We start from the raw sequence: 26,342 nt of genomic DNA, 5'->3' as shown, positions 1-26,342 counted from the left end.
TTCAACAGTTGCATTTAGGGTCTTGTAGAAGTGGAAGCTATTTTAACCCTCTTGGTTGCAGCCAAAAGCTGAAGTTCTCTATCTGCTATGGGACTTGCCTGTGAAAAAATCTGTTTTCTGAATTTGCCTTTTTCCAAGATTGCATTTATGGGCTGTTACTATATTGGGACAGTTAATTAATAATACTACTGTATCTATTATTTTGTTAAGTTTTATAATACAGTTTAAGTTATTCCAATTTCTTCTTTCTTTTGTTGTATTTTCAGTATAGTGCAAGATAAAGTGTGTTTTGCTTTAAATCCGGTAGTTTGACCAATCGATTTGCATCTGGAATGCAACATCTTACATTTACCTTTAGAATAAGAAATGGTTAGGGTCGAGACCATCTTCTAAATATTTTGAGGGAATTTGATCTGGTCCATAACAAGATATGTCAAAAATAGCAAGATTGAGAACAATCCTCAGAGGAGGAGGATCAGACCAGGGCATTAACTGTGATGAATATCCAACTGACAATGATAGAGTTTTGCGCTATTGAACTCAATAGGTCAGCCAAACCTTTATTGAAACTGGTTTCCAGGAGGGCTTGGGTTTGCTTTTCTTGTGATAAATTCTGTTGATGAATAAAGTTTGTCTTATCCATACGATTGTCTGAGTGGTATCTTCAGCTGATCCGACCTTATAATATCGGCACTTCTACAGGGCCTCCTTACTGTCCAGGAGAAAGCAGCAGTCAGTGAGGTAGGGCAGTAACTTACAGCAGGGCATTGAGGCTTGGTGGTTTTGAAGGCTCCAGTCAGTGGTTGGAATCCAAGTTCAGTTCCTCATGATAGGCAGAAAGTTGGGAATAATCATGAGGCAAATCATTTACACCCTTCCATCATTGGTTGATCTTCAATGTTTCAGATTTTGTATAAATTGCCCTGAAATTGCTTGAGTAATATGTAGCAAAGTGTTTAATCTAAAAAAGGTAGTGTTTTCTGCAACTTCCCTTGGCAGGCCACTGAGATATGCGTGAGAGTGGAAATGTGAATTTCCCATTGTACATCTCCCAGCTGTGAATAGCAGTGCACTCTCTTATAAACATGAAAGATAGAATCCAACGCTGCTTACAGAAATGTATGGAATCATAAGGTGGGTGTAAGTATGGATGATTTGTGCAGGGCAGGCCCTACCACTCTCCCTGCAGATAGCCTGCGGCCTCAGCGTTGCCCACATTAAAGTGTCATGTCTTGGCTGCACTCATCAATGCCATGGTCAAGGATCCCCGATGTCTGATAATATCCACAATTAATATCACTTGTTTGTGAGAGATGAGCAATTTTTGTTCATGACCACTTCTTTCAAATATAACAAAATACTGTAGATGCTGGAAATCCAAAAAAAACAGGAAGTGCTAGAGAAATTCCCCAGATCTGACAGTAAAAATGGAAGAAGAACAGAGTTGAATTTGAGTCTATTGTGACTATGCAATAGGACTGGAAATGCAGGCAGCTCTGTAGTGCCCAGGTAGGAAGCTTCCAGATACAGGTTCTGTCTGCTTACTGGGACTTCCCTGAGAGGAAGGGGCATTTGACGTGATTGCCCATCCTCTTGCCTCACAAATTGTGCTTAAGCATCTATGACTACAGTGATGGAGTGTAGGTCTATGCAAATATACTGCAGATACTGAATGTTTGTGGAATTGGTTGTCCATACTGGTCTCCAGCCTGAGTGTGCCAGAGCCAGCACAGAACCAAGACTGTTGATGGACTCTTCTATTCTTCAATTCAATTCATCTATTGCCTCTGACAATCTGCCTGTTGTTGCTGAGCATCTTTGTGTATTTTATCAAAGTCACTTTTGGCTGAGAACATAGAATTGTTTTCTGCCTGGGGCTGAGATGATGCCTGGTCTCTGGCAGTTCTCTGAGTGCCAGTGACCTGCGGCATTCCTTCCTCAACCAGCTGTGGAGGTGTGTCGGTGATATGCTCAGTGGGAAATGTCTTTGAATGTTAACCCTGTTCCTCTGTCCACTGATAGTGACAGGGCTGCTGCTTCCTCCAGCATTTTCTAAATTTATTTTAGATTTCCAGCATCTGCAGTCTTTTGCTTGTTATTTCATCGCTTTATTTCATCAGAATCTGAAAATGATATGTCTTTCAGAAAGGCTGCACTTCAGAGAGAAAAAAAATTGTTAGATCTTTCAATAATCAAGAAGCTGAAAATAATCTTGGCTGTTTCTTTTTACTTATTTCTGATGATTTTTTTTCCCTATTTGTCTGCATTTCGAGTCAGTTCTGATGAACTGAGACAGCTATCTTGACAGATGTACTGAATCCAAACATTTGAAGTATCTGACCTAAAATAGTACAGAGATTCCTGACTGCCATAGGATGATCATCTCATTTCACTTTTCCAGTAGCCAGCCACCTCTTGTAGCCAACTTGCTGCTTTTATTCAGTAGAACTCACCACATAAAAATAATTAACCATCATGAAAGTAATTTTCATTGTCATTTAAAAAAAAAGTTATTTTCAGCAGCTTTCCACTTTCATTTTGACAGAAAAGTCTGAATCTGAAGAAGAATCTATACATTTGGGGGGAAAAGTCAGCTTTCAGTCAATCTATCTATTGTCAAATCTTTGAAAATATGGAGGGATTTAGTGTAGTCACAACTGTGAGAAAATCTGAATAATATATTTGTAACAAATGTAAATTCATCCAATGACTGTAATCTGTTACACACTGATTGGCATAATTAGACTTAAAGCTAAATATGTATCAAATAATCTCTCTTTTCTTGCCAAAACAAATTAAATGTACTTGCAATTCATGTTCATAAAATATGTAATTTCATCTTTGTTCTGAAAATTGGGTCACAAAATGTGCATGCATTTGTAAGAACCAATTTCAGTGTAAAGTAGGAAGAACGAGTTTTTCAAAAACAATGGGTGAGAAACAATTTTCACTGACCTACCAATCTGGAATATTCAGAATTTATGGTGACAATCAATGAAAAAAAAAATTTAATAATTCATGAAATAATTAAAGTTACATATAACTAAAAGAAAAATGGAATATTAGAATTCTTTATAACACGTAATGGCATCAGAAATAGTGCAAACTTCCATTTTAATCACAGCATAGCTTAGTTTGCCAAATAAAATGTTTAATGTGATTTCTGAGAAGATTTGGAGCTCAGGTTGAGGTTCAGGTTGTCAGTTTGCTCGCTGAGCTGGAAGGTTTGCTTTCAGATGTTTCGTCACCATACTAGGCTATCATCAATAAGCCTCCAGTGAAGCACTGGTGTTATGTCCCACTGTCTATTTATGTGTCTTGGTCTTTTAAGGAGGGCAATGTCATTTCTGGTCCTTTGTTTCAGAGGATGGTAGCTGGGGTCTAAATCTGGTTAGAATGCCAGGCCTTTAGGAATTCCTGTGCGTGTCTCTGTTTGGCCTGTCCAATGATGGATGTGTTGTCCCAGTCGAAGTGGTATCCTTTTTCGTCTGTATATAAGGGTACTGGTGTTAGTGGGTCATGTCTTTTGGTGGCTAGTTGGTGTTTATGTATCCTGGTGGCTAGCTGTCTGCCTGTCTGTCCAATGTTGTGTTTCTTACAGTCCTTGCATGGTATTTTGTGAATGACATTTGTTGTATTGGTTGTTTGTACAGGGTCCTTCAGGTTCATCAGCCACTGTTTAATTGTGTTGATAGGTTTGTGGGCTACCATGATGCCAAGGAGTCTGAGTAGACTGGAAGTCATTTCAGAGATGCCTTTGATGTATGGTAATGCGGCTAGAGTTTCTGGGCGCTTGTGTCTGCTTGTCTGGGTTTGTTGTTGAGAAATTGGCAGACTGTGTATATTGGGCACCTGTACTTTCTACTTATACATGGTATAGGTATTTTTCTTCTGCTGTTTGTGGCCTGTTGAAATAATGTCCTGATACAGCTCCATTGTGGGTGTTGGGATGATTGCTCCTGTAGTTAAGTATCTGGTCTGTGTGCTTTCCTGTAGACGCTGGTCTGAAGTTCTCCATTAACTGTTTGTTCTACTGAGACATCGAGGAATGGGAGTCTGTTGTTGTTCTCTTCCTCTTTTGTGAATTTTATACTAGTAAGGGTATTGTTGGTTTCCCCTAATTTGTTCCATTTTGTGATGACAAAGGTGTCATCCACGTAGCAGACCCAAAATTTGGGTTGAATAGTTGGGAGGGTGTCATCCCAACACCCACAAATGGAGCTGCATCGGGACATTATTTCAACGGGCCACAACACAGTGCAGCACTCAGGAACTACAAACAGCAGAAGAACAGGTACCCAATAAATATAGATGAAAAGTGTGATTCTGGAAAAACACAGCCAATGAGGCAGCATCCGAGAAGCAGGAGGGTCGCCGTTTCGAGCATAAGCTCTTCATCAGGATGAACAGCTTATGATCAAAGCGTTAACTCTCCTGTTCCTTGGATGCTGCCTGACCGGCTGTGATTTTCCCTCACTACACTTTTCGACTCTGATCTCCAGCATAGCAGTCCTCACTTTCACCCAGTAAACACAGTTTGCTGATTTCTCAACAACAAACCCAAAAAAAGCAGAAACAGTGCTCCCAGAAACTCTAGCCACATTAGAATACATTTAGCCAATGGTTAGGGACAGAGGGTGTGGCTCTGAGTGAGGCAGATAGAGGGATCCAGGAGCTAGAGTTGCAGGAGCCTAAACCCCTGTCCCTGTTCAACAGATTCAAGAGTTTTTCTCCCTGTGTGGACGGGAATGGGGACTGCAGGGAGGAGGAGCCGACTCACTGCAGCACCGTGGTGCAGGGAGCCATTCAAGTGGGGAGAGAGGAGAGAAATGTTGGAATTGGGAATAGTATAGTTAGAGGCATAGACACTATTCTCTGTGACTAAGATCAAGATTGCTGAAGATTGTGTTACATGTCTGGTGCTCGGGTTCAAGATATCTCATCTGGGCTGCAGAGGAACTTGGAGTAGGAGGGGAAAGATTCAGTGGTCATGGTCACATAGGTACCAACGACATAGAGAAAACTAGGGCAGAGGTTCTGCTGTAAGGGAGTATGAACAGCTTGGAGCTGAAAAGCAGCACCAAAAAGATAATAATCTCTGGATTACTACCTGAGCCATGAGCTAATTAGCACAGGGTCAATAAGATAAAGCAGGTAAAAGCATGGCTCAAAGATTGGTGTGGAAGAAATGGGTTTGAATTCATGGGATATTGGCACTTCTTCTGTTCCAATGGGTCTTCATCTGAACCATGCTGGGACCAGAGTCCTAGCGAATTGCATAACTAGGGCTGTAGACAGAGCATTAAACTAAATGGGGTGGGGGGAGGGTGATAGGGTGGGTTCAGTTACAGGGGAAATTAGAAAACCTGAATTATACGAGGAAGTAAGAGTGCAGAACTCAGGATAGGTTATTAAAATCTCCAGCACAGACACAAATAGGATAGAGTGTATGGAAAGGGTTAGCAATTAAACTTCAAGCACACTGGACAAATGAATGACAATGAGAAGAGGGACGGTTAATACAGGACTGAAGGTTTTATATCTCAATGCACACAGTATAAGCAATAAGGTAAATAAACTTGTTGTACCAACAGAAATTGGCAGGTATGACGCAGTGGGTATCAGGGAGATGTGGCTGCAAGGGGAGCAGGATTGGCAGCGAAATATTCAATCCTATCGAAAAGACAGGCAGGTGAGCAGAGAGGTGAGGTTGCCTTACTGGTGACAAATGATATTATATCAACAGTAAGAAATGGAATAGGTGTAGAATTGAAGAACCACAAAGGAAAAAAAAAACTACAGTTTGACTTATGTACAGGCCTCCAACTAGTAGTCAGGAGCTGGGGTACAAGATACACCAGGAGATGGAAAAGTTGTGTAGCAAAGGCAAAGTTTCAGTGATCAGGCAGGTTTTCAATAAGCAGGTGGACTGGTAGTGGATTATAAGAAAAAGAATTTGTGGAATGTCTACGAGATGGCTTTTTGGAGCAGCTTGTGGTGGAGCCCACTAGGGAACAGGCAATTCTGGATTTAGTGTTGTGTAATGAGGCAGACTTGATGAGAGAGCTTGAGGTCAAGGAACCCTTAAGAAGCAGTGATCATAATTTACTCTGCAATTTGAGAGGGAGAAGATAGAATCGGAGGTAATGGTATTACAGCTGAATAAAGGCAACTACAGAGGTATGAGGGAGGAGCTGGGTAGAATTGACTGGGAGAGGAACCTAACAGGAAAGACAGTGGAACAGCAATGGCAAGGGTTTCTGGGAGCAATTCAGGAGACACAGCAAAGATTCATCCTGAAGAAAAAGAAACATGGTACAGGGAGAATGAGAAACCGTGGCTGACTAGGAAAGTCAGGGATAGTATAAAAGCAAAAGAGAAAGCATATAATGTCACGAAAGGCATTGAGAAACCAGAGGATTGAGAAGCTTACAAAGACCAACAGAGGGCAACAAAAAAAGAAAAAAGGACGGAGAAGTTTAAATATGAGGATAAGCTAGCCAGTAATGCAAAGGATTGAGTCTACAGGATTCTTAAAGGGAAGGTGAGAAGCCATAAGAAGTGGCACACACCTGCACCAATGACATAGCTAGAAAAAAGATGAGGACCTGGAAAGTGAATATAGGGAGTTAGGTTGGAAGCTAAAAGGCAGGACGACAGAATAGTAAAGCAGGATTACTACCGGTGCCACAGGCTAATGAGGCGAGGAACAGAGAGCGAATGAAGCTGAACATATGGCTGTAGAGCTGGTGGAGGAGGGAGGGCTTCTGATATGTGGCTCATTGGGATATCTGCTGGGGAAGGTGGGACCTGTACAAGGAGGATGGGTTGCACTTGAACTGGAGGGGTACCAATATCCTGGCCGGGAGATTTGCTAGAGCTATTCGGGAGGGTTTCTCCTAGTTTGGCAGGGGGATTGGAACCGGAGCTATGGGTTAGAGGATGGGGTAGCTGGTGAACAGGCAGGTACAGCATGCAGAGAGTCTACGAGGAAGGACAGACAGTTGATACGGCAAAGTTGCAGTAAGTGTGATGGTTTGAAGTGTGTCTATTTTAATGGAAGAAGTGTCAGGAATAAGGGTGTCGTAAAAACACAGATTCCAAAATGTCAGGGCTTGGATGGGTTTTAGGGCCAATTTGATTATAGCTAACAGATACTGCCTCAGGAAAAGGTTTTCAAGTTAAAATAAAAACATGTGTTCAATGAAAAGGGAATGGCCAGTTCTCTCAGCTCAGTTTTCTCTGGTTTGCTTTGGTTTGGCTACTCACTGAAAGCAGGCAGTTGTTGTAAAAGTTGCTGGATCCAAAGAAGCAAGTCCATGCTGATCTCTCTCTCTCTCTGACATCTGTCCTGTAAGACCCTGTGTTTGATTTTACCTTTTGTGCCAAGGGCTGTTCATGGGGATTGTTGCAAGTATTTGGAACAGCATCATTAAGTTGGGTTTTCAGAAAAGTTAAGTTATTCTATATTCTGTTCTCTTTTGTTTGTGTTTCATTCAGTAATCTTGTAAATAAATTCTGTTTTGTTTAAACTAAGTGGTTTGACCAATTGCATCTCTCCTCGAATATCTGCATCATATCTGCATCATATCTTAAAACAACAAGCAAAGTTAGGGTCTGGACTACGTCCTTGAAATGTTTTGAGGGGGTCTGACCTGGTTCATAACAGGCCATTACAGACTTGGATATCACAGGGGCAGGAATGGTTGTTGGATGTTCCAGGGTTTAGATATTTCAAAAGGAATAAGGAGGGGAGGTAAAAGAGGTGGGGGAGTGGCAGTGCTAATCAGGTATAGTATCACAGCTGCAGAAAGGAACGTCATTGAGGAGGGTTTGTCTACTGAATCAGTATGGGTGGAAGTCAGAAATAAGAAAGAAGCACCCACTTTATTGGGAGTTATCTACAGATACCCCCAGTAGCAACAGAGACACGGAGACTTTGGAAAGTTGCAGAAGTGACAGGGTTGTTGTCATAGGTGATTTCAACTTCCCTCATATTGATTGGAACCTCCTTAGTGCAAATAGTTTGAAAGAAGCAGATTTTGTCAGGTGTGTCCAGGAAGGATTCATGACTCAATGTGTATATAGGCTGACTAGAAGGGAGGCCATATTGGATTTGGTGCTAGGCAATGAACCAGGTCAGGTCTCTCGGTGGGAAAGCATTTCAGAGATAGAGATCACACACTCTTACCTTTGCTCTAGTCATGGAGAGGGATAGGAGCACATGGTATGGGAAAGTATTTAACTGGGGGAGGGGGAATTACAATGCTACTAGGCAGGAACTGTGGAGCATAAACTTGGAACAGATATTCTCAGGAAATGCTCGACAGAAATGTGGAGGTTGTTTAGATAGCACTTGGTACGAGTGCTGGATAGGTTTGTCCACGGAGGCAAGGAAGGGATGGTTGGGTGAAGAAACCTTGGATGACAAGAGATGTGGAACATCTAGTCAAGTGGGAGAAGGAAGCCTACTTAAGGTTGCAGAAGCAAGGATCAGACAGGGCTCTAGAAGGTTACAAGGTAGCCAGTAAGGAAGTGAAGAATGGACTGAGGACAGCTCGAAGGGGGCATGAGAAAGCTTTAGTATTCATTAGTGATAGGGACCTTGTTTGTGAGGACAGCATGAAACAGGTTGCTATCCTCGAACAATTGATGTTAAGAAGGAGGATGTGCTGGAAATTTTGAAAAACTTGAGGATAGATAAGTCCCCTGGGCCAGACGGGATATACGCAAGGTTGTTAGGGGAACTGAGGGAAGAGATTGCAATGTCTTTTGGCGATGATCTTTGCATCCTTGTTGTTCACTGGAGCAGTATCAGATGATTGGATGGTGGAAAATGCCATTCCCTTGTTCAAGAAAGGAATTAGGATAACCCTGGGAATTTCTTACATCTGTGGTGGGCAAAAAATTGGAGAGGATTCTGAGAGGCAGGATTTATGATTATTTGGAAAAGCATAATTTGATTAGAGATAGTCAGTATAGCTTTGTGAGGGGCAGCTTATGTCTCACAAGTCTAACTGAATTCATTGAGGATGTGACAAAACAAAGTTGATAAAGGTAGAAAAGTGGATGTGGTGTATTTGGATTTTAGCAAGATGTTTGATAAGGTTCCCCATGAGAGGGGGAATTCAGAAAGTAAGGAGGCATGGGACACTGCGAAGTTTGGTTCTCTGGATAAAGAATTGGCTGGCCCATACAAGACAAAGGATGGTAGTAGATGGAAAGTATTCAGCTTGGAGCTCAGGGACCAGCGATGTTCCATGGGGATCTGTTCTGGGACCTCTGCTCTTTGTGATTTTTATAATGAGCAACTGGAAGGGTGAGTTAGTAAGTCTGCCAATGACACGAAGGTTGGTGGGGTTGTGGATAGTGTGGATGGCTGTTGTAGGTTGCAATGGAGCATTGACAAGATGCAGACTGGGCTGAGAAGTGGAAGATGGAGTTCAACCTGGAAAAGTGTGAAGTGATTCATTTTGGAAGGTTGAATTTGAATGCAGATTACAGGGTTAAAGGCAGGATTCTTGGCAGTGTAGCGGAACAGAGGGATTTTGGACTCCATGTCCATAGATCCCTCAACGTTGCCACCCAAGTTGAAAATGTTGTTAAGAAGACATATGGTGCATTGGCTTTCATTAGCAGGGGTAATGAGTTTAAGAGCTGCGAGGTTATGCTGCAGCTCTATAAAGCCCCGGTTAAACCACACTTGGAATATTGTGTTCAGTTCTGGTTATCTCATTTGAGGAAGGATGTGGAAGCTTTAGAAAGGGTGTGAAGGAGATTTACCAGGCCTGGACTGGAGGACATGTCTTTTGATGAAAGGTTGTGGGATCTAGGGCTTTTCTCATTGAGCAAAGAAGGATGAGAGGTGACTTGGTAGAGGTGTACAAGATGATGAGAGGCATTAATAGAGTGGATAGCCAGAGACATTTCCCCAGGGTGGAAATGGCTATCATGAAGAGGCACAATTTTAAGGTGATTGGAGGAATGTTGAGGGGAGATGTCAGAGGTAGGTTCTTTACACAGAGAGTGGTGGGTGCATGGAATGTATTTCCAGCACTAGTAGTAGAGTCAGATACACTATAGACATTTAAGCGACTTTTGGACAGGTAAATGGGTGATAGTAAAATGAAGGGAATGCATGTTAGTTTGATCTTAGAGTAGGATAAAAGATTGGCACAACACTGAGGGCCGAAGGACTTGTACTGTGCTGTACTGTTCTATGTTCTATTAAGACTGTAAGAGTTTCTTTAGATATATAAAGGCCAAAAGAGAAGCAAAAGTGGGTATTGGGCCATTGGAAAATGACTCTGGAGAGATAGTAGTGTGGAACAAGGAAATGACTAAAGAACTGAATAATTACTTTGCGGCAAACTTCATGGCGGAAGACACAAGTAGCATTCCAAAAATTTAAGGGAGTGAGGGGGCAGAGCTGAGTATGGTGGCCATTGTCAAGGAAAAGGTGCTAGAAAAACTGAATGGCCTGAAGGTGGATAAATCACCTGGACCAGATAGACTATACCCCAACGTTCTAGGGGAGATAACTGAAGAGATAGTGGGGTGTTAGTGGTGATCTTTCAGGAATTGCTAGAATCAGAGAGGGTCCCAAAGGATTGGAAACGGACCCTGTTTAAAAAAGGAGTAAGACAAAAGACGGAAAATTATAGACGGATCAGCCTAACCTCAGTGCTGTGTAAGATCTTGGAATCCATTGTGAAGGATGAGATTTCTGAATACTCCGAGGTGTATGGTAAAATAGGGCAACATCAACTTGGTTTCATCAAGAGAAGGTCATGCATGACAAGTCTGCTAGAATTCTTTGAGGAAGTAATGAGCAGGTTAGATGGATGTTATCTACTTAGACTTCAAGTAGCCCTTTGACTATGGTGCCACATAGGAGGCTACTGAGTAAGATAAGGGCCCATGGTCTCAGACGCAAGGTGCTAGCAGGATAGAAACTTTGCTCTCTGGCAGAAAGTAGAGAGTGGGAATAAAAGGGTCCTTTTCAGGATAGCCACCGGTGACAAGTGGCGTTCCGCAAGGGTCAGTGTTGGGACCACAAGCTTTCACCTTATACATTAACAATCTAGATGAAGGAACTGAGGGCATTCTGATTATGTTTGCAGATGATACAAAGACAGGTAGAGGGACAAGTAGCATTGAGGAGGTGGGGAGGTTGCAGAAGGACGTTTACAGCCTAGGAGAGTGGGCAAAGAAGTGGCAGATGGAGTACAACGTGGGAAAGTATGAGGTCATGCACTTTGGTAGGAAGACTAGAGGCATGGACTAATTTCAAAATGGGGAGAAAATTCAGAAGTCTGAAGTGCAAAGAGGCTTGGGAGTTCTAGTCCAGTATTCTCTCAAGGTAAACTTGCAGGTGAGTCAGAAGTTAGGAAGGCAAATGCAATGATGACATTTGTTTTGAGAGGACTTGAATGTAAAAGCAGGGATGTACTTCTATAGCTCTATAAGGACCTGGTCTGACCACATTTGGAGAATTGTTGTGGTTTTGAGCCCCACATCTCAGGAAGGATGTACTGGCCCTGAAGTGTGTTCACAGGAGTTTCACGAGAATGGTCCTAGGAATGAAAAGCTTAACATATGAGGAACGTTTGAGAACTCTGGGTCTATACTTGATGGAGTTTAGAAGGATGAGTGGGGATCTAATTGAAACATACAGAATACTGAATGGCCTGGACACAGTAGATTAGATTACTTATTTACAGAGTGGAAACAGGCCCTTTGGCCCAACAAATCCACACTGATCCTCCAAAGAGCAACCCACCCAGACCCATTCCCCTACATTTAACACTACGAGCAATTTAGCATGGCCCAATTCACCTAACCTGCACATTTTTGGACTATGGGAGGAAACCGGAGCACCCGGAGGAAACCCACGCAGACACGGGGAGAATATGCAAACTCCATACAGATAGTCACCTGAGGCAGGAATTGAACCCGGGTCTCTGGTGCTGTGAGGCAGCAGTGCCAACCACTGTGCCACCGTGCCACCCACTGCCACCGTGCCGCCCATGCTATGGCCATGCTAAATTGCCCGTAGTGTTAGATGTAGGGGAATGGGTCTGGGTTGTTGGGAAGATGTTATCATTGATAGGAGAGACTAGGAACAGAGGGCATCGTTTTAGAGTAAAGGGAAGACCTTTTAGAATGGAGATAAGGAGAAACATCTTCAGCCAGACAGTGGTGAATCTATGGAATTTATTGCCACAGAAGGCTGTGGAGGTCAGACAATTGAGTATACTTAAGACTGAGATAGATAGGTTCTTGAATATCAAGGGGATCAAGGGTTAAGGGGATAAAGTGGGAGAATGGAGTTGAGAAACTAATCAGCCTTGATTGAATGGTGGAGCCAACTTGATGAGCTGAATGGCCTAATTTCTTATTGTCTTATAGTTAACATGTTGCCCATTTCTAACAGAGTGATTGTGGGTAGGTTATGAATTACAACTCTGCATCTACATAATGTGGCTAACCCATTTACAGCTTCTTGATGTTTAAAAATTCTTGTGATGGTTGTGTTGTTGGCAAGTGACACCTACTGAGTCTTTGATGACTATGAGCAGCGCAGTGGTATACAGTATGTTCCTTTGAGAAATCCTGCATAATTGCCAAACAAAGAAACTGAATAGCCTTACACTGCATGCATATCCATTCACTCCATTTAAAGCAGAAAACTAAAGTTTTTTAGCCAGGATCTGTGGAAATTTTTTTTTAAGAACCACAGAAGTAACCACGTGCTGGGAAGCATAGAATTGCTCCCTTTCTGGAACATCATGAATTGGAATTTGATCTGAATCCAAACTAGCAATCTGATACTGGCTGTATACAGCTGGTCTGTTCACTTTGACCTACTTCAAATAAAACCAGTCTGAACACAAAAAAGGCAAGAATACAACATCCCACCTAAATCAGAACATGTTTAAAAATCTACTGAAACCATTGTAGCTTTTTGAAGCAATAAAGTTACAAAAGACACTTCACCAACAAATCAATAAACCATCCTAAATGGTTTTATAGAAGGATTATAAAAATGTTTGTTTTCCCCAGCATCCAGTTCACAAAAAAAGACTGAACTTTAAGAACAGATAGAATTACCATCACAAGGTCAGAAGTTCGCTGATGACTGCACAATGTTCAACACCCTTTGTGACTCCTCATCCAATCCTAAAGCAGTCCATTCTGAAATGCAGCAGGACCTGGACAATATCCAGGCTTGGGCAGACAAGTAGCAACTAACAAGCATACCACAGGAGTGCCAGGCAATGTCCTCGTCCAACAAGTGATAAGCTAACCATTGTCCCTCAATAGTCAAGAGCATTATCATGACTGGATCTCTTACTTACAACAACCTGGGAGTTACCATTGGACTAGCAATATGATGACAAGAAGATAGGAAGCCTGCAGAGGGTAACACACTTCCTGTTCCCCATTTTCTATCCACCATCTACAAGATACAAGTCAGGATGCATCTTAGCATGGTATGGCAACTGCTTTTCTCAAGACCACAAGAAACTAAAGAAAGTTGTGAACACAACCCAATCCATCTTGTAAACCTTCTATTCACTGACTCCATCTGTACTTCTCGCTGCCCTGGGAAAGCAGCCAACACAATTAATGACCCCTCCCACCCAGTTATACTCTCCTCGACCCTCTTCCGTCAGGCAGAAGATATAAACTGTTGAATATATGTATGAATAGATTCAAGAACAGTGAAGAAGTAGGAATAGTGAAGAAGGTGTTTAGTACGCTTTCCTTTATTGGTCAGAGCACTGAGTATAAGAGACCATGTTGCGGCTGTACAGGACATTGGTTAGACCGCTTTTGGAATATTGTGGGCAATTCTGGTCTCCCTCCAGATGTTGTGAAACTTACAGTATTAGAGTCATAGAGATGTACAGCACAGAAACAGACTCTTCAGCCCAAAGTGTCCATGCCGACCAGATATCCCAACCCAATCTAGTCCCACGTGCCAGTACCTGGCCCATATCCCTACAAACCCTTCCTATTTATATACCTATCCAGATGCTTTTTAAATATTGCAATTGTACTGGCCTCCACCACATCCTCTGGCAGCTCATTTCTATCACGGACCACCCTCTGTGTGAAGAAATTGCCCCTTAGATCTCTTTTACAACTTTCCCCTCTCACCCTAAACCTGTGCCCTCTAGTTATGGACTCCCCCACGGGGAGGCACGGTGGCACAGTAGTTAGCACTGCTGCCTCGCAGCGCCAGAGACCCGGGTTCAATTCCCGCCTCAGGCGACTGACTGTGTGGAGTTTGCACGTTCTCCCCGTGTCTGCGTGGGTTTCCTCCGGGTGCTCCGGTTTCCTCCCACAGTCCAAAGATGTGCAGGTCAGGTGAATTGGCCATGCTAAATTGCCCGTAGTGTTAGGTAAGGGGTAAATGTAGGGGTATGGGTGGGTTGCGCTTCGGCGGGGCGGTGTGGACTTGTTGGGCTGAAGGGCCTGTTTCCACACTGTAAGTAATCTAATCTAATCTGTAAGTAATCTAATCTAATCTAATAACAAGTACTTTTATCAAACAACTTGAAAAATTGAAAAATGTTTGCTCTTTTTCCCTTTCCAGACAAGCAGGACATCCCATATTTAACAGAATAATTAACTAAAATTGCAAAACTACTCCTCAAATAAAATTAATTAATTAAGAAAAGTCAAGATTTTGAAATAAAATAAGTAATTAACTGCACATCTGTGAAAATTGAATTGTTAACAATTAAGTTAAATTTAACACAACATGACTTACATGACAGAAGAATTTTTGTTTGGTTTTGTGGTTAATCAAAAGCTGTTAGTAGGTCATGGACCTGATATGTTAGCACTCTTTCTCTCGCTAAAGGTGCTGCTGGGATTACTGAGTAATTCCAGCACTATCTGTTTTCATTAAAGGTTTCCAACATCTACAATGTTTTACTTTTGTATATTTGCTTACTTTTGCCAAGCTATTCAGCTTGAACCGAATTGCTGCCCTGGCCTGAATATAAACAGTGCAATGTTGGGTGTTTGTGTATGTGTATGTGCTTTGTCCTCATCTACATGCTTAAGCTCAGTGAGCAGCCAGACATTATAAGAACATTAACTGCAAACTCTTTTCTAATGACTAAATACTTTGTTCAAGAGTCAGCTGCTGTGTAAAAAGGTGGCACGGTGGCTCTGTGGTTAGCTCACTGCAGCCTCACAGAGTACGGAACCTGGGTTTGATTCCAGCCTCGGGTGACTGTCTGTGTGGAGTTAGCACAGTGTCCCCAGGTCTGCATGGGTTTCCTCTGGTTTCCTCCCACAATCCAAAAATGAGCAGGTCAGGTGGATTGGCCATGCTAAATTACCCATAGTGTTAGATGCATTAGTCAGAGGGAAGTGGATCTGTGTGGGTTACTCTTCGGAAGATCAGTGTGGACTTGTTGGGCCAAATGGCCTGTTTCCATACTGTGGGGAATCTAATCTAAAATTCACAGCTATATAAAACTAAATGCACCTTTGCCAGCACTTTAAGTTTACTGTGTAAAAAAAATCTATGACATACAAGTTATTTACTTACAGGGATGAAAGAATGTAAGCATTCTTGACATCTTTAATTACTTATTCTGCATACAAGATATCGAGAATGCCAAATTGATATCATACTACTAGTTATTTGACTGTACCAATGTAGCTAATGTATAGAAACCAGAACAAGAATTCATGCATCCTTCTGCGCTGCAAAGGTAAATAAATATGTTTATGACTGATCCTACCTGATCCCCAGGTTGTGGCCTCATCAGAGATACTTGATCATAACCTCTGCGAAAAAGAGCCCACAAGGCATCCAATTTTCCCTAGACAAATTATCACAACAATATTAGAAACAAGATTTACTATTGCTTCCTGAAACTTTATCCTTTTGCACTTTAGAAACAATAAACACAAACTTAAAATGATGGATCCCCACCACGCACTTGAACAGAAAGCTGATCAACATTGTGCACTCATACTGTAATGAAACTGCAACCTGGAGATAGTGCAGCCATTGAGATTATCTGTTGCTACCTCTTCCTCACATCCTGCTGACCACCCCACTGGCCACTGCCGTCGCTGCTGGCTGCTCCCTTAGCTGTCGCAACTGACTGTCCCCCTTGATGAACCCCTTGTCATTCTGCTGCCTGTCCACCCCAGCTCCCCAGTGCTCTGCTCACCAGATGCTGGCTATCCCCTTCGCCACTCTCACTGCCGCCCAGCTCGCCACTTCACCCACAGAATGGAGCAGTGAGTGAAGCAAGTGAAGGCACCAAGGGTTCTTTCTGAGCTCTCCTCTGGGTCTTCTAATTCATCTCAGGAGTCGATGCCACTACATGAAATTTACTTTATACATGAAGCCATTAATCCTGTGTCAACACTGGCAATGACTTCAAAGGGACCCCCCTACAACTGCAGTGGCAACAAACACAACCAACTCAAAAATACTGCCCATATTAATCTCATTATTTTTAATACTTCACAGTTCAATAATGACTTATGTTTGGTAGTTCATGAGACTTACATACATGGTTGGTCAAAGTGTTAAATATTTCATATACATTCCACATACATTGGTCAAAGAGGAAATTAAAACTCTACAAAAATTTAGTGATTATATTTTAAATACTATTCAGAAACATTGTTTTTCAAAATACATAAATTTATCATAAATTTCTTCTGTGTTTCAGAGAGACTACTTTGAAAGTGTTGCAGATTAGGGAAACACCATAACTAGATTTTAAGTTAGAAATTATGATTTTAAAACAGCTTAATGAATTATTATTATCAAATCATTGTAGATTTGCGAACTCAACTCCATCTCACCAGTTTTTTAACGTATGTTCAATGTTCTGTATGTTGCACTAATTATTACTTAGCAGTGACATGGCCAAATACTAATTGATAGCTCAAAGTTCTTAGTACCCATAAGCAATTCTCACTGTACCATTTTTCGCCATTATGCTTATCTATGTATTGCAAGTTCACTCAAAACTCATTGATTAATTTTCTTACATGAAAGTGCAGAAATAAATTATGTAAAAAAGATTTCACATCAGTTTGTGACATGACATGAATAGCACATATCTGCACTATTTGGGTGATCATGCAGCACAAAAGTATTTAACTGTTTATCTTACTCCTTTTAATAATCAGTCAAATATTATAATATTCCCCAGCAGGAGAAGTAAATTACCTTAACTGGTGTATACCATTTTCTCTGCTCTGGTGGTGGCCTTCGGGGCTTGCAGGGCCTAGGATCCAATGGTTCAAACTCTTGATCTGGCATCTTGATGATTGCATTTTTGGGCTTTTCTAATTTTGCACCTTCTTCAGTTGAACCTTTATCTCCCCAGCGTACCTGACCATAAATAAATTTAAACAAGAAGTTGATGTACAATAAGAAACCAGAGGTATGGGAAATTAAAAAGCCTTTTAAAAGAAGACAACATTTAGGAGCCACAATTTCTCTTCAAAAGAAGAAAAGATACTTGCTTTTCTTTACAGTTATTAATTTGCTCAGGAAATCTCAGGAACAATTACCTCTGGAACACAAATTCTGAGAAGGCAATTTTTTGATAGGGTCATTAATCATAGACAAAACAAAATCTCTCATCGGTTTTGTTTCAAAGGTGAAATTTCATTTACTTAGAAGCTTCATGAAAAGTAAAGTTTCTCCAGGTTAAGTATTTCCTGAAAGTTCCTTGTGAAATGTTGTGTCAATTTGAAAATTATGTAAATGAATCAAGTCAATCCTGGAGTTGATAATGATTGCCCATAACTTAGAAATCAGGAATGACTAACTTTTGTAACCTCCTTTCTTCAAATACTCTAAAACTCAAGGCTTATTTTCTGCAAACTATGGCACAGAGACAAGATAGTACAAATAACAGGATAATTAAAAAAACATTAACTGCTACTGCAATGAAATATTTTACAATATGTTGGAATTCTCTATTGTTAATCTGCAAATCTAATGTTTTCAGTTACCACTCTGCCACTTGTTCAATGTGCTTTGAATTTGTCAAACATGTTCAAACATCACTAAAAGCATCTGTGCAATCATATAGAAAATTTGTTTCCAATTACAGGAACAGAATAAGGGAAGACAACAGATATGGACCAGTACAGATAGGAAAAAAGGTGACTCTTTGTGACTTCTTGAAATACTAAAAAAAATACTTACAGCTGTATTTTATGTACTATACTGTAGAAGTAAAAACGAAACAATAAATTAATAATGAAAGCGTGAATGCCAATTTTGATGGCATTTTTGCAGACATTGTTATCAGATCAGGGCTGATCTGAAGGATGAATGGAGATTGGAGATTTGATTTTGCGAAGATTACATGGCACACCTAAATGACATCCTCCAGTATTACCAGACTCAGAAGGGCAAAGTGACTCAGATTTAAAGTTAAATAAACAGCTTAGTTTTGAATCACACAACACCAGGTTATAGTCCAACAGGTTTAATTGGAAGCACACTATAACCTGGTGTTGTGTGATTTTTAACTTTGTACACCCCAGTCCAACACCGGCATCTCCAAATTAAGCTTAGTTTTGGTTAGTTTTGTCAGTGTTCCAAAATACAAAATTGATTGATCCCAAAGTAATTGGGAGGCGGGGGAGCGGGGTGGAACCATTATAGCTTTAGTGCTACACTGACTCTGTCACTGCCTCAGTCACATTCTCAAAGTTTCTGTAAAGTTCAGCGAGCAGGGTCAAACAGCGTAGGGCATAACTAATCAGATTGTGGGGAAAGCACAGAGGAATCGGCAGCAGGCGGTGATTTTTGTAGGTCCTCCTTATTCACTGAAAATCATTTTGACAACTTAGCGTTCATGTTTTCATTAAACTGGCAGTCTCCAGTTGTTTTCATAAACACACTCTGAATTTAGAATTGGACCATAACTCCCAAACTAAATATATCAGAAAGACACTTGCCTGCATTTACTCCAAAGCTATAATATTTGGAAAGGCAACAAGTTAGTGTTTTTTACTTAAAATGGAGATTTGCATCTTGCTCCTCCCCAAAAATCAAACAGCCAGATAGAAAATGCATCTCCCACCCTTAGAAATCTCCAGGAAGCAATGGCTCACAATTACAGATGCAAATAATACTGTACTGGCCAGTGTATTGCTGGAATGTAATTTCAGTTTCTATAAGGAGATAATCAAACCAGCTTGAGCCTTATATAATCACCACATAACTAAGCTGTCGTGAAGCCATCTCACTTAACATTAAAATTTAGGGTTTTAAAAAAAGATCAGCAAATCACTTTTCCCTTTTTATAATGTGAGTAAAAACTGATAGTTGGATCATTTTTATCCTGATATTCTGAATTGGAACTTGACTAGCTGAAGTACAAAGTGATTCAAATCCATCAGTACAGTCCTGTCCTCACATTTCTCTAAAACATACATTAAGACCATACTGTTAGCTACAAAACAGGATAAAGTCAGCCAGCAATGTATGTGCTTGTGGTAAAGATGTCATTGTAGCTTTAAATTTCAAATCTTAGATTCTAACTAACATTTTATTGAAATGTAGAATAATTTTATAAGCAGATCTTCCATGTCCAGTAGGCAAGAAAAGAAAAGTTTCCAAATGGTTAAGAATCTTGCCAAATATACAGGTGTGAATGTTTCAAATATACTTCCAAAAAGGAGAAGAAGCAACTTAAAAACCTCCATCCGTTTAATGCCGCCTACTCCCCTTCCTCCATAATACGATGCATCAACTGTTGGCCACTTTTTCCTTGCCATGGCTTCATCATCAGACTCCTTCAAGCAAATGAACCAAAGAAAGCTGTCAGTTGGTGGTAAATCATAGAATCCCTACAGTGCAGAAAGAGGCTATTCAGCCCATCTAGTCTGCACCAACCCTCCAAACAGCATCTTACCCAATCCCCATATTTACGGCTACACTACAGACAATTTAGCATGGCCAATCCACTTAATCTGCATATCTTTGGACTGTGGGAGAAAACCAAAGCAGGTGGTAGAAACAGGGAGAATGTGCAAACTCTACACTGACAGTCACCTGAGGCTGGAATTGAAGCTGGACCCCTGGCACTGTGAGATAGCAGTGCTAGCCACTGTGCCACCCATACTGTGCTAGCATGCTGCCCATGCACCATTTGCCAAACTCTGAGTTTGTTAAGTGTATCTCAAACAGCGATGTATTTTTCAACCTTCAACTAAAAACTAATTGATGTTGGTGCTAAAATAAAATAATGGGTTTCTGTGTTCTGTTTGGAACTCCATATCGGGTAAGAGCCAGAAAAAGCCAACTCTTGACATTTGGAATCGGCACTGATTTGTGTTCTATTCACACACAAATATAGGACAACAAATTCTGATAATCCATGCCAAAATAGGTCATTATGTAAGGACAATGCTATATTATGCTTCTGTTTACCATATCTCTACGTAACAGTCACTGAAACACAGACCTCCCTGTAACTGTTGCATGTTTGCACTTTTCGCTCCAAGATCTTTGCAGGCTGCACAGAAGTACACATCTATAGCACGGTGTGACAAAGATCTTTTGCAAAGCTCTGTGCTAAAAGCTTTGACACTTGACTTTTCATAATCCAGCTGGCATAAGTAGGTTATTCTTTTATCTGACTTGAACTCTCACTATCCCAGTTTTCCTGAAGTGAAGGCATATCATTTTGCTGGAGTTGAGAGTTTTAATGATACTATACTAGCCGAATTGTACTACAATAATAGTTATTATGATTGTGAGCAATACATACTACTGCTTATATCAAAATCATTGTCATATGTAGTTCAGTTTTCAAAGCACAGTTTGCACATAAGTAAATTCAGGTGCAAACAGTTAACAATTCCAACAAGTTTTTTTTTCACGGAATGTAAATACAGAATCACTATTATTAAGTCAATGACATTAATAAGTGAAGAACATATTACTTACCTCCTCATAGGGTGGTGGAGGTGGTGGCTCTTTAATCACCTATTAGGAAAAAAATTAGAAAAAAAAACAAGTCTTTTGTTATTTTGAGTGGAAATTACTTTAGTTGGACACACCTTTTCTGTAGAACTTTATTTTCAAATTAGGCACCATTCCCACTATCTCTACTTTCAAACAAAGGGGTCTTGCATTGCAGTGGAAGTCTTCCTGCCTCTGGACCAGAAGGTCTAGGTTCAAACCCCACCCTTCCCTGAATGAATGCCATAACACAGACAAATGAGCTACATATTTTTTCTCCTTACATTTAAACAACTTATGCATTCAATCTCAAATCCAAAATCTATTTTAATGTATATAAAATTTCAATGAACACCAGGTTCTAATGTTGTAGATTATTCCAGTAGTAGTTCATTAATTAGGTTTGGCTTGTGCCAAATGTCATTCGAGCTCCCTGGGTTTAGCTAAGTGGTGTGTCCCAATTCATGCAGGCAGTGGTCTCACAGGTCAAAAAACAAAATAATAAAGAAATCCAATGCTGAAAATCTGAAATCAGAAGGGTCACTGGACTCAAAACGTTGATTCTATTTTCTCTCCACAGATATTGCCAGATCTGCTGAGTTCCTTCAGCTATTTCTGTTTTTTTGTTTATGATTTCACAGTTGTCTGATTGGCATTTAATAGCATCCTTGCAATGGGGATGGCACCTGACTTGGGTTTCCCACCTATCTTCAACGTCATCTCTGAGGTCTACTGGGGTTAATTAATCCATGGTACAACATTCTAATGCTCCAACATGCAGTTCCAAACACTAAGCATGACAGAAAAGAACAATGCTTTTATGAAAATTATTTACAACCATTTGAGAAATTTCTAATTTTTGGAATAATTTATAATATCGACAAATATCATTAAAAGGATCAGTTATTTTAAGTAACTGCGGATACTGGAAATCTTAAACAAAATCAGAAATTTCTGGAGAAACTCAGTAGGTCCAGAAGCATCTATAAGAGACAGAAACAGAGTTAACATTTCGAGTCCAATGTCACTTCTTCAGGACTGAACCTACTCGACTCGAAATGTTAATTTGTTTCTCTCTCTACAGATGCTTCTAGACCTGCTGAGTTTCCTCAGTAACTTCTGTCTTAGTTTCAGTGTCACTTTAATTGATTGGAAACTTACCACAGTACAGCACAAAGGCCAAAACCACCACAGCAAGATCAATGCCAACAGCAGGAACAAAACTAACAGAGCAATTAAAAGGATTGTTCCATCAGACTGAAAAACAGGAAAAAAACATTAACCATGTAGCTATTACAGCAGATAATATGTACAACCAATGACAATATTATAAAACTTGTGAGAGAAAGAGAAATAACTTATAGGTCTTGGAAATGCTCAGTTGATGAAATTGATGTTCGTAGTTATGAATCAGACTACAATAGTAAATAGCTTCATTAAGCCAGGAAATAGCAGAGAAACTTACTCTATAGGATGAAGATAACCAGAGAAAAAAAAAGAGTTGAAGAAGTCTCAGAGAAGAACAAATAGTTTTGTAAGATGAGTAAGGAATTCTTCAAGCTAAAAATATTAAGAGGGAGAGAGACACATGCAGAAATTAGATCAAAAGTAAAAAAGATTGCGCCTAAATATACCTGACAGAAATAAATGAATTGGGAAATAATACAGGATCCATGCCTTTGCTATCTTTAGTGCTGATTTTCCTAGCTATCTCCAAAGTAGCTCTCCTCGCTTCACTTTTTACAACCTCCAATTCATACAAATCCCTGTGGCCATGTTATCACCTATAATGGCCTTTAAAACCCCATGAAGCTCCATTGAGTCTCAAGCCTTAAAACTTGACCTTAAGGGCTTTTTCACGGTCTTCAAATGCCTTCATTCACAATACCAGACCTGAAAAGTGCCCTCCAGCCACTACTACATGCACTGTCTGCTCATCTAACAATGAAATTCTCTTTGTTCCCTCTCTCTCAGTTCCAACATTAGCCACTCTTCTTTTAAGTGTGGTGATGCCTTCACTTAGACCCCACACAGAACTCTTTTCTTCAGTCCCTTCCTCCATATCGTCTGAAGCCCTCTAAGACCCTTCACTTTACCTGAAATTCCTCATTAGTCCTTTTTTCTCCTTTTTGTTTATATTTTGTTAAGCTTCCAGTAAAACATACTGAGATTGCTCTTTGCTCAAGGTCAGTTTAACAGAAATGTAAGTTGTTCTTGATTAGAAAAATATTTTTATAATATATGAGGTTTACCACAAACTTCAACTTCTTTTGCATTTGAGTAGTTTTGTTTTCTTATAAATACTTTGATAATAATCCAAAATATTTCCCTCTTACTTACTTTTCATCTGCTTACTTACACAATGTGTGCTGGTGATACTGACAGAGCTGGATATAAATGTTAACCCCTCATTCATGCTTACTTGAAGGTAAACAACCCTGAAAGGAAATTATTAATATTAATTAATAACATGTCCCTTATAACACATGCAAGTTTTGCTTGAATTACACTACTTTTTGGCCTTAGAACTGTAAAACCAAAAGACCATAAGACAGAGGAGCAGAAATTAGGCCATTCAGCTCATCAAGTTGGCTCCAAGGCTTATTTAATCAAGGCTTATTTAATTCTCAATCCATTCTCCCACTTTCTCCCCATAACCCTTGATCCCCTTGATACTCAAGAATCTATCTCTCTCAATCTTAAGTATACTCAATTATCTGGCCTCCACAGCCTTCTGTGGCAATGAATTCCATAGATTCACCACTGTCTAGCTGAAGAAGTTTCTCCTTACCTTGGTTCTAAAAGATCTCCCCTAAGATCCCCTCAGGTGCTAGTCTCTCCTACCATTAGAAACATCTTCCCAACATCTATTGTGTCCAGGCCATTCAGTATTCTGTATGTTTCAATTAGATCCCCCCTCATCCTTCTAAACTCCATCACGTATACATCCAGAGTTCTCAAATGTTCCTCATATGTTTAGCTTTTCATTCCTGGCACCATTCTCGTGAACCTCCTCTGAACACATCCCAGGGTCAGTACATCCTTCCTAAGATATGGGGCCCAAAACTGCACATAATTCTCCAAATTTGGTCTGACCAGAACTTTATAGAGATGCAGAAGTACATCCCTGCTTTTATATTCAAGTCCTCTCAAAATAAATGCCATCTTTGCATTTGCCTTCCTAACTACTGACTCAACCTGCAAGTTTACCTTAAGAGAATCCTGGGCTAGAACTCTCAAGTCTCTGCGCTTCAGACTTCTAAATTTTCTCCCATTTTAAAAAATAGTCCTTGCCTCTATAGTTCCTACCAATGTGCACGACCTCACGCTTTCCCATGTTGTACTCCATCTGCCATTTCTTTGCCCAATCTCCTAACCTGTCCAAATACTCGGCAACCTCCCTGCCTCCTCAATACTACCTGTCCCTCTACCTATCTTTATATCATCGGCAAACTTAGCCAGAAGGCCCTCCGTTCCTTCATCTAGATTGTTAATGTGTAAAGTGAAACATTGTGGTCCCAATGCAGACTCTTGTGGAACACCACTTGTCACTGGCTGCCATCCTGAGAAAGACCCTTTTATCCCCACTCTACTTTCTGTCAGACTGCCAAGCTTCTATCCTGCTAGCACCTTGCCTCTGACACCATGCACCCTTATCTTACTCAGTAGCCTCCTGTGCAGCACCATAGTCAAAGGGCTACTTGAAGCCTAGGTAGATAACATCTATCGGCTCTCCTTGGTCTTACCTGCTCATTACTTCCTCAAAGAATTCTAGCAGATTTGTCATGCATGGTCTCCCCTTGATGAAACCACGCTGTCTTTACCCTATTTTACCATACACTTACAAGTATTCAGAAATCTCATCCTTCACAATGGATTCTAGGATCTTACCCATGACTGAGGTTAGGCTAATTGGTCTGTAATCTTCCATCTTTTGTCTTACACCCTTTTTAAACAGGGTGTCACATAGTGATTTTCCAGTCCCCCGAGACCCTCCCTGATTCTAGCAATTCCTGAAAGATCACTGCTAACACCTCCACTATCTCTTCAGCTACCACCCTTAGAACTCTGGGGTGTAGTCTGTCTGGTCAAGGTGATTTATCCACCTTCAGGCCATTCAGTTTTTCTAGCACCTTTGTCTTTGTGATGGCCACCATAATCAGCTCTGCCCCCTCACTCTCTTGAATCTTTGGGATATTACTTGTGTTTTCCACAGTAAAGACTGATGTGAAATAATTATTCAGTTCCTCAGCCATTTCCTTGTTCCCCACTGCTATCTCTCCGGTGTCATTTTCCACTTTGCCTTTCTTTTGCACTTTATTTATCTAAAGAAACTCATACTTGCTTCATTTATATTACTGGCTAGCTTACCCTCAAACTTAATCTCCTCCATTCTTTTTTCTTTCTTGGCTGTCCTCTGTTGGTCTTTGTAAGCTTCCCAATCCTCTGGTTTCCCATTGCCCTTCACCACATTATATGCTTTCTTTTTTGCTTTTATGCTATCCTCGATTTCCCTCGTCAGCCATGGTTTCCTCATCCTCCCTGTCTCATGCTTCTTTTTCCTCGGGATGAGTCTCTGCTGTGTCTCCTGAATTACTCCCAGAAACTCTTGTCATTGCTGTTCCACTGTCTTTTCTGTTAGGCTCCTCTTCCAGTCAATTCTACCCAGCTCCTCCCTCATATCTCTACAGTTGCCTTTATTCAGCTGTAATACTGTTACCTCTGATTCTATCTTCTCCCTCTCCAATTGCAGAGTAAATTCAATCCTATTATGACCATTGCCTCCTAAGGGTTACTTCACCTTAAGTTCTCTCATCAAGTCTGCCTCACTGCACAACACTAAATCCAATATTGCCTGTTCCCTAGTGAGCTCCACCACAAGCTGCTCCAAAAAGCTATCTCGTAGACATTCCACAAATACTTTCCCTTGCAATCTACTACCAAAGTGATTTTCCCAGTCCACCTGCATATTGAAATCCCCCATGATCACTGAAACTTTGCCTTTCCTACACAGCTTTTCTATCACCTGGTGTATCTTGCGCCCCAGCTCCTGACTACTATTTGGAGGCTTGTACATAACTCCAACTATAGTTTGTTTCTACCTTTGCGGTTCCTCAATTCTACCCACACAGACACTACACCTATTCCTTTCTTACTATTGATTTAATTTCATTTCTTACCAGTAGGGCAACCCCACCCCTTCTGCCCACCTGCCTATCTTTTTGACAGGATATACATCCTTGAATATTCAGTTCCTAATCCTGATCCCCTTGCAGCCAAGTCACCATGACGCACACCAGGTCAAATCTGCCATTTTCGATCTGCACCACAAGCTCATTTACTGAAGTATTTGCAT

At 40.7% G+C, this 26,342-nt stretch overlaps 1 protein-coding gene across 1 annotated transcript in view; it reads right to left on the bottom strand.

The window, feature by feature from the left end:
- antxr1d (ANTXR cell adhesion molecule 1d) overlaps nt 1-26,342 on the bottom strand; it is a 114,617-nt gene that overhangs the window by 32,492 nt on the left and 55,783 nt on the right. Inside the window, exons 12-17 of the mRNA XM_043678795.2 lie at nt 23,346-23,424; nt 22,148-22,243; nt 20,972-21,010; nt 19,720-19,815; nt 17,225-17,389; nt 15,771-15,851 (exon numbers count right to left, since the gene is read on the bottom strand). Of these exons, the coding sequence (XP_043534730.1) occupies nt 15,771-15,851; nt 17,225-17,389; nt 19,720-19,815; nt 20,972-21,010; nt 22,148-22,243; nt 23,346-23,424 (556 nt within the window). The remainder of the gene's footprint in view (nt 1-15,770; nt 15,852-17,224; nt 17,390-19,719; nt 19,816-20,971; nt 21,011-22,147; nt 22,244-23,345; nt 23,425-26,342) is intronic.

This window comes from Chiloscyllium plagiosum, unplaced genomic scaffold (genome assembly GCF_037043375.1).
Source record: "Chiloscyllium plagiosum isolate Xiang-an unplaced genomic scaffold, Cpla_swu_hap1 HiC_scaffold_43, whole genome shotgun sequence".
Taxonomy (NCBI): Eukaryota; Metazoa; Chordata; class Chondrichthyes; order Orectolobiformes; family Hemiscylliidae; genus Chiloscyllium; species Chiloscyllium plagiosum.
The sequence above is the reverse complement of the archived record's forward strand: the minus strand, read 5'-3'. Positions and strand labels throughout refer to the sequence as shown.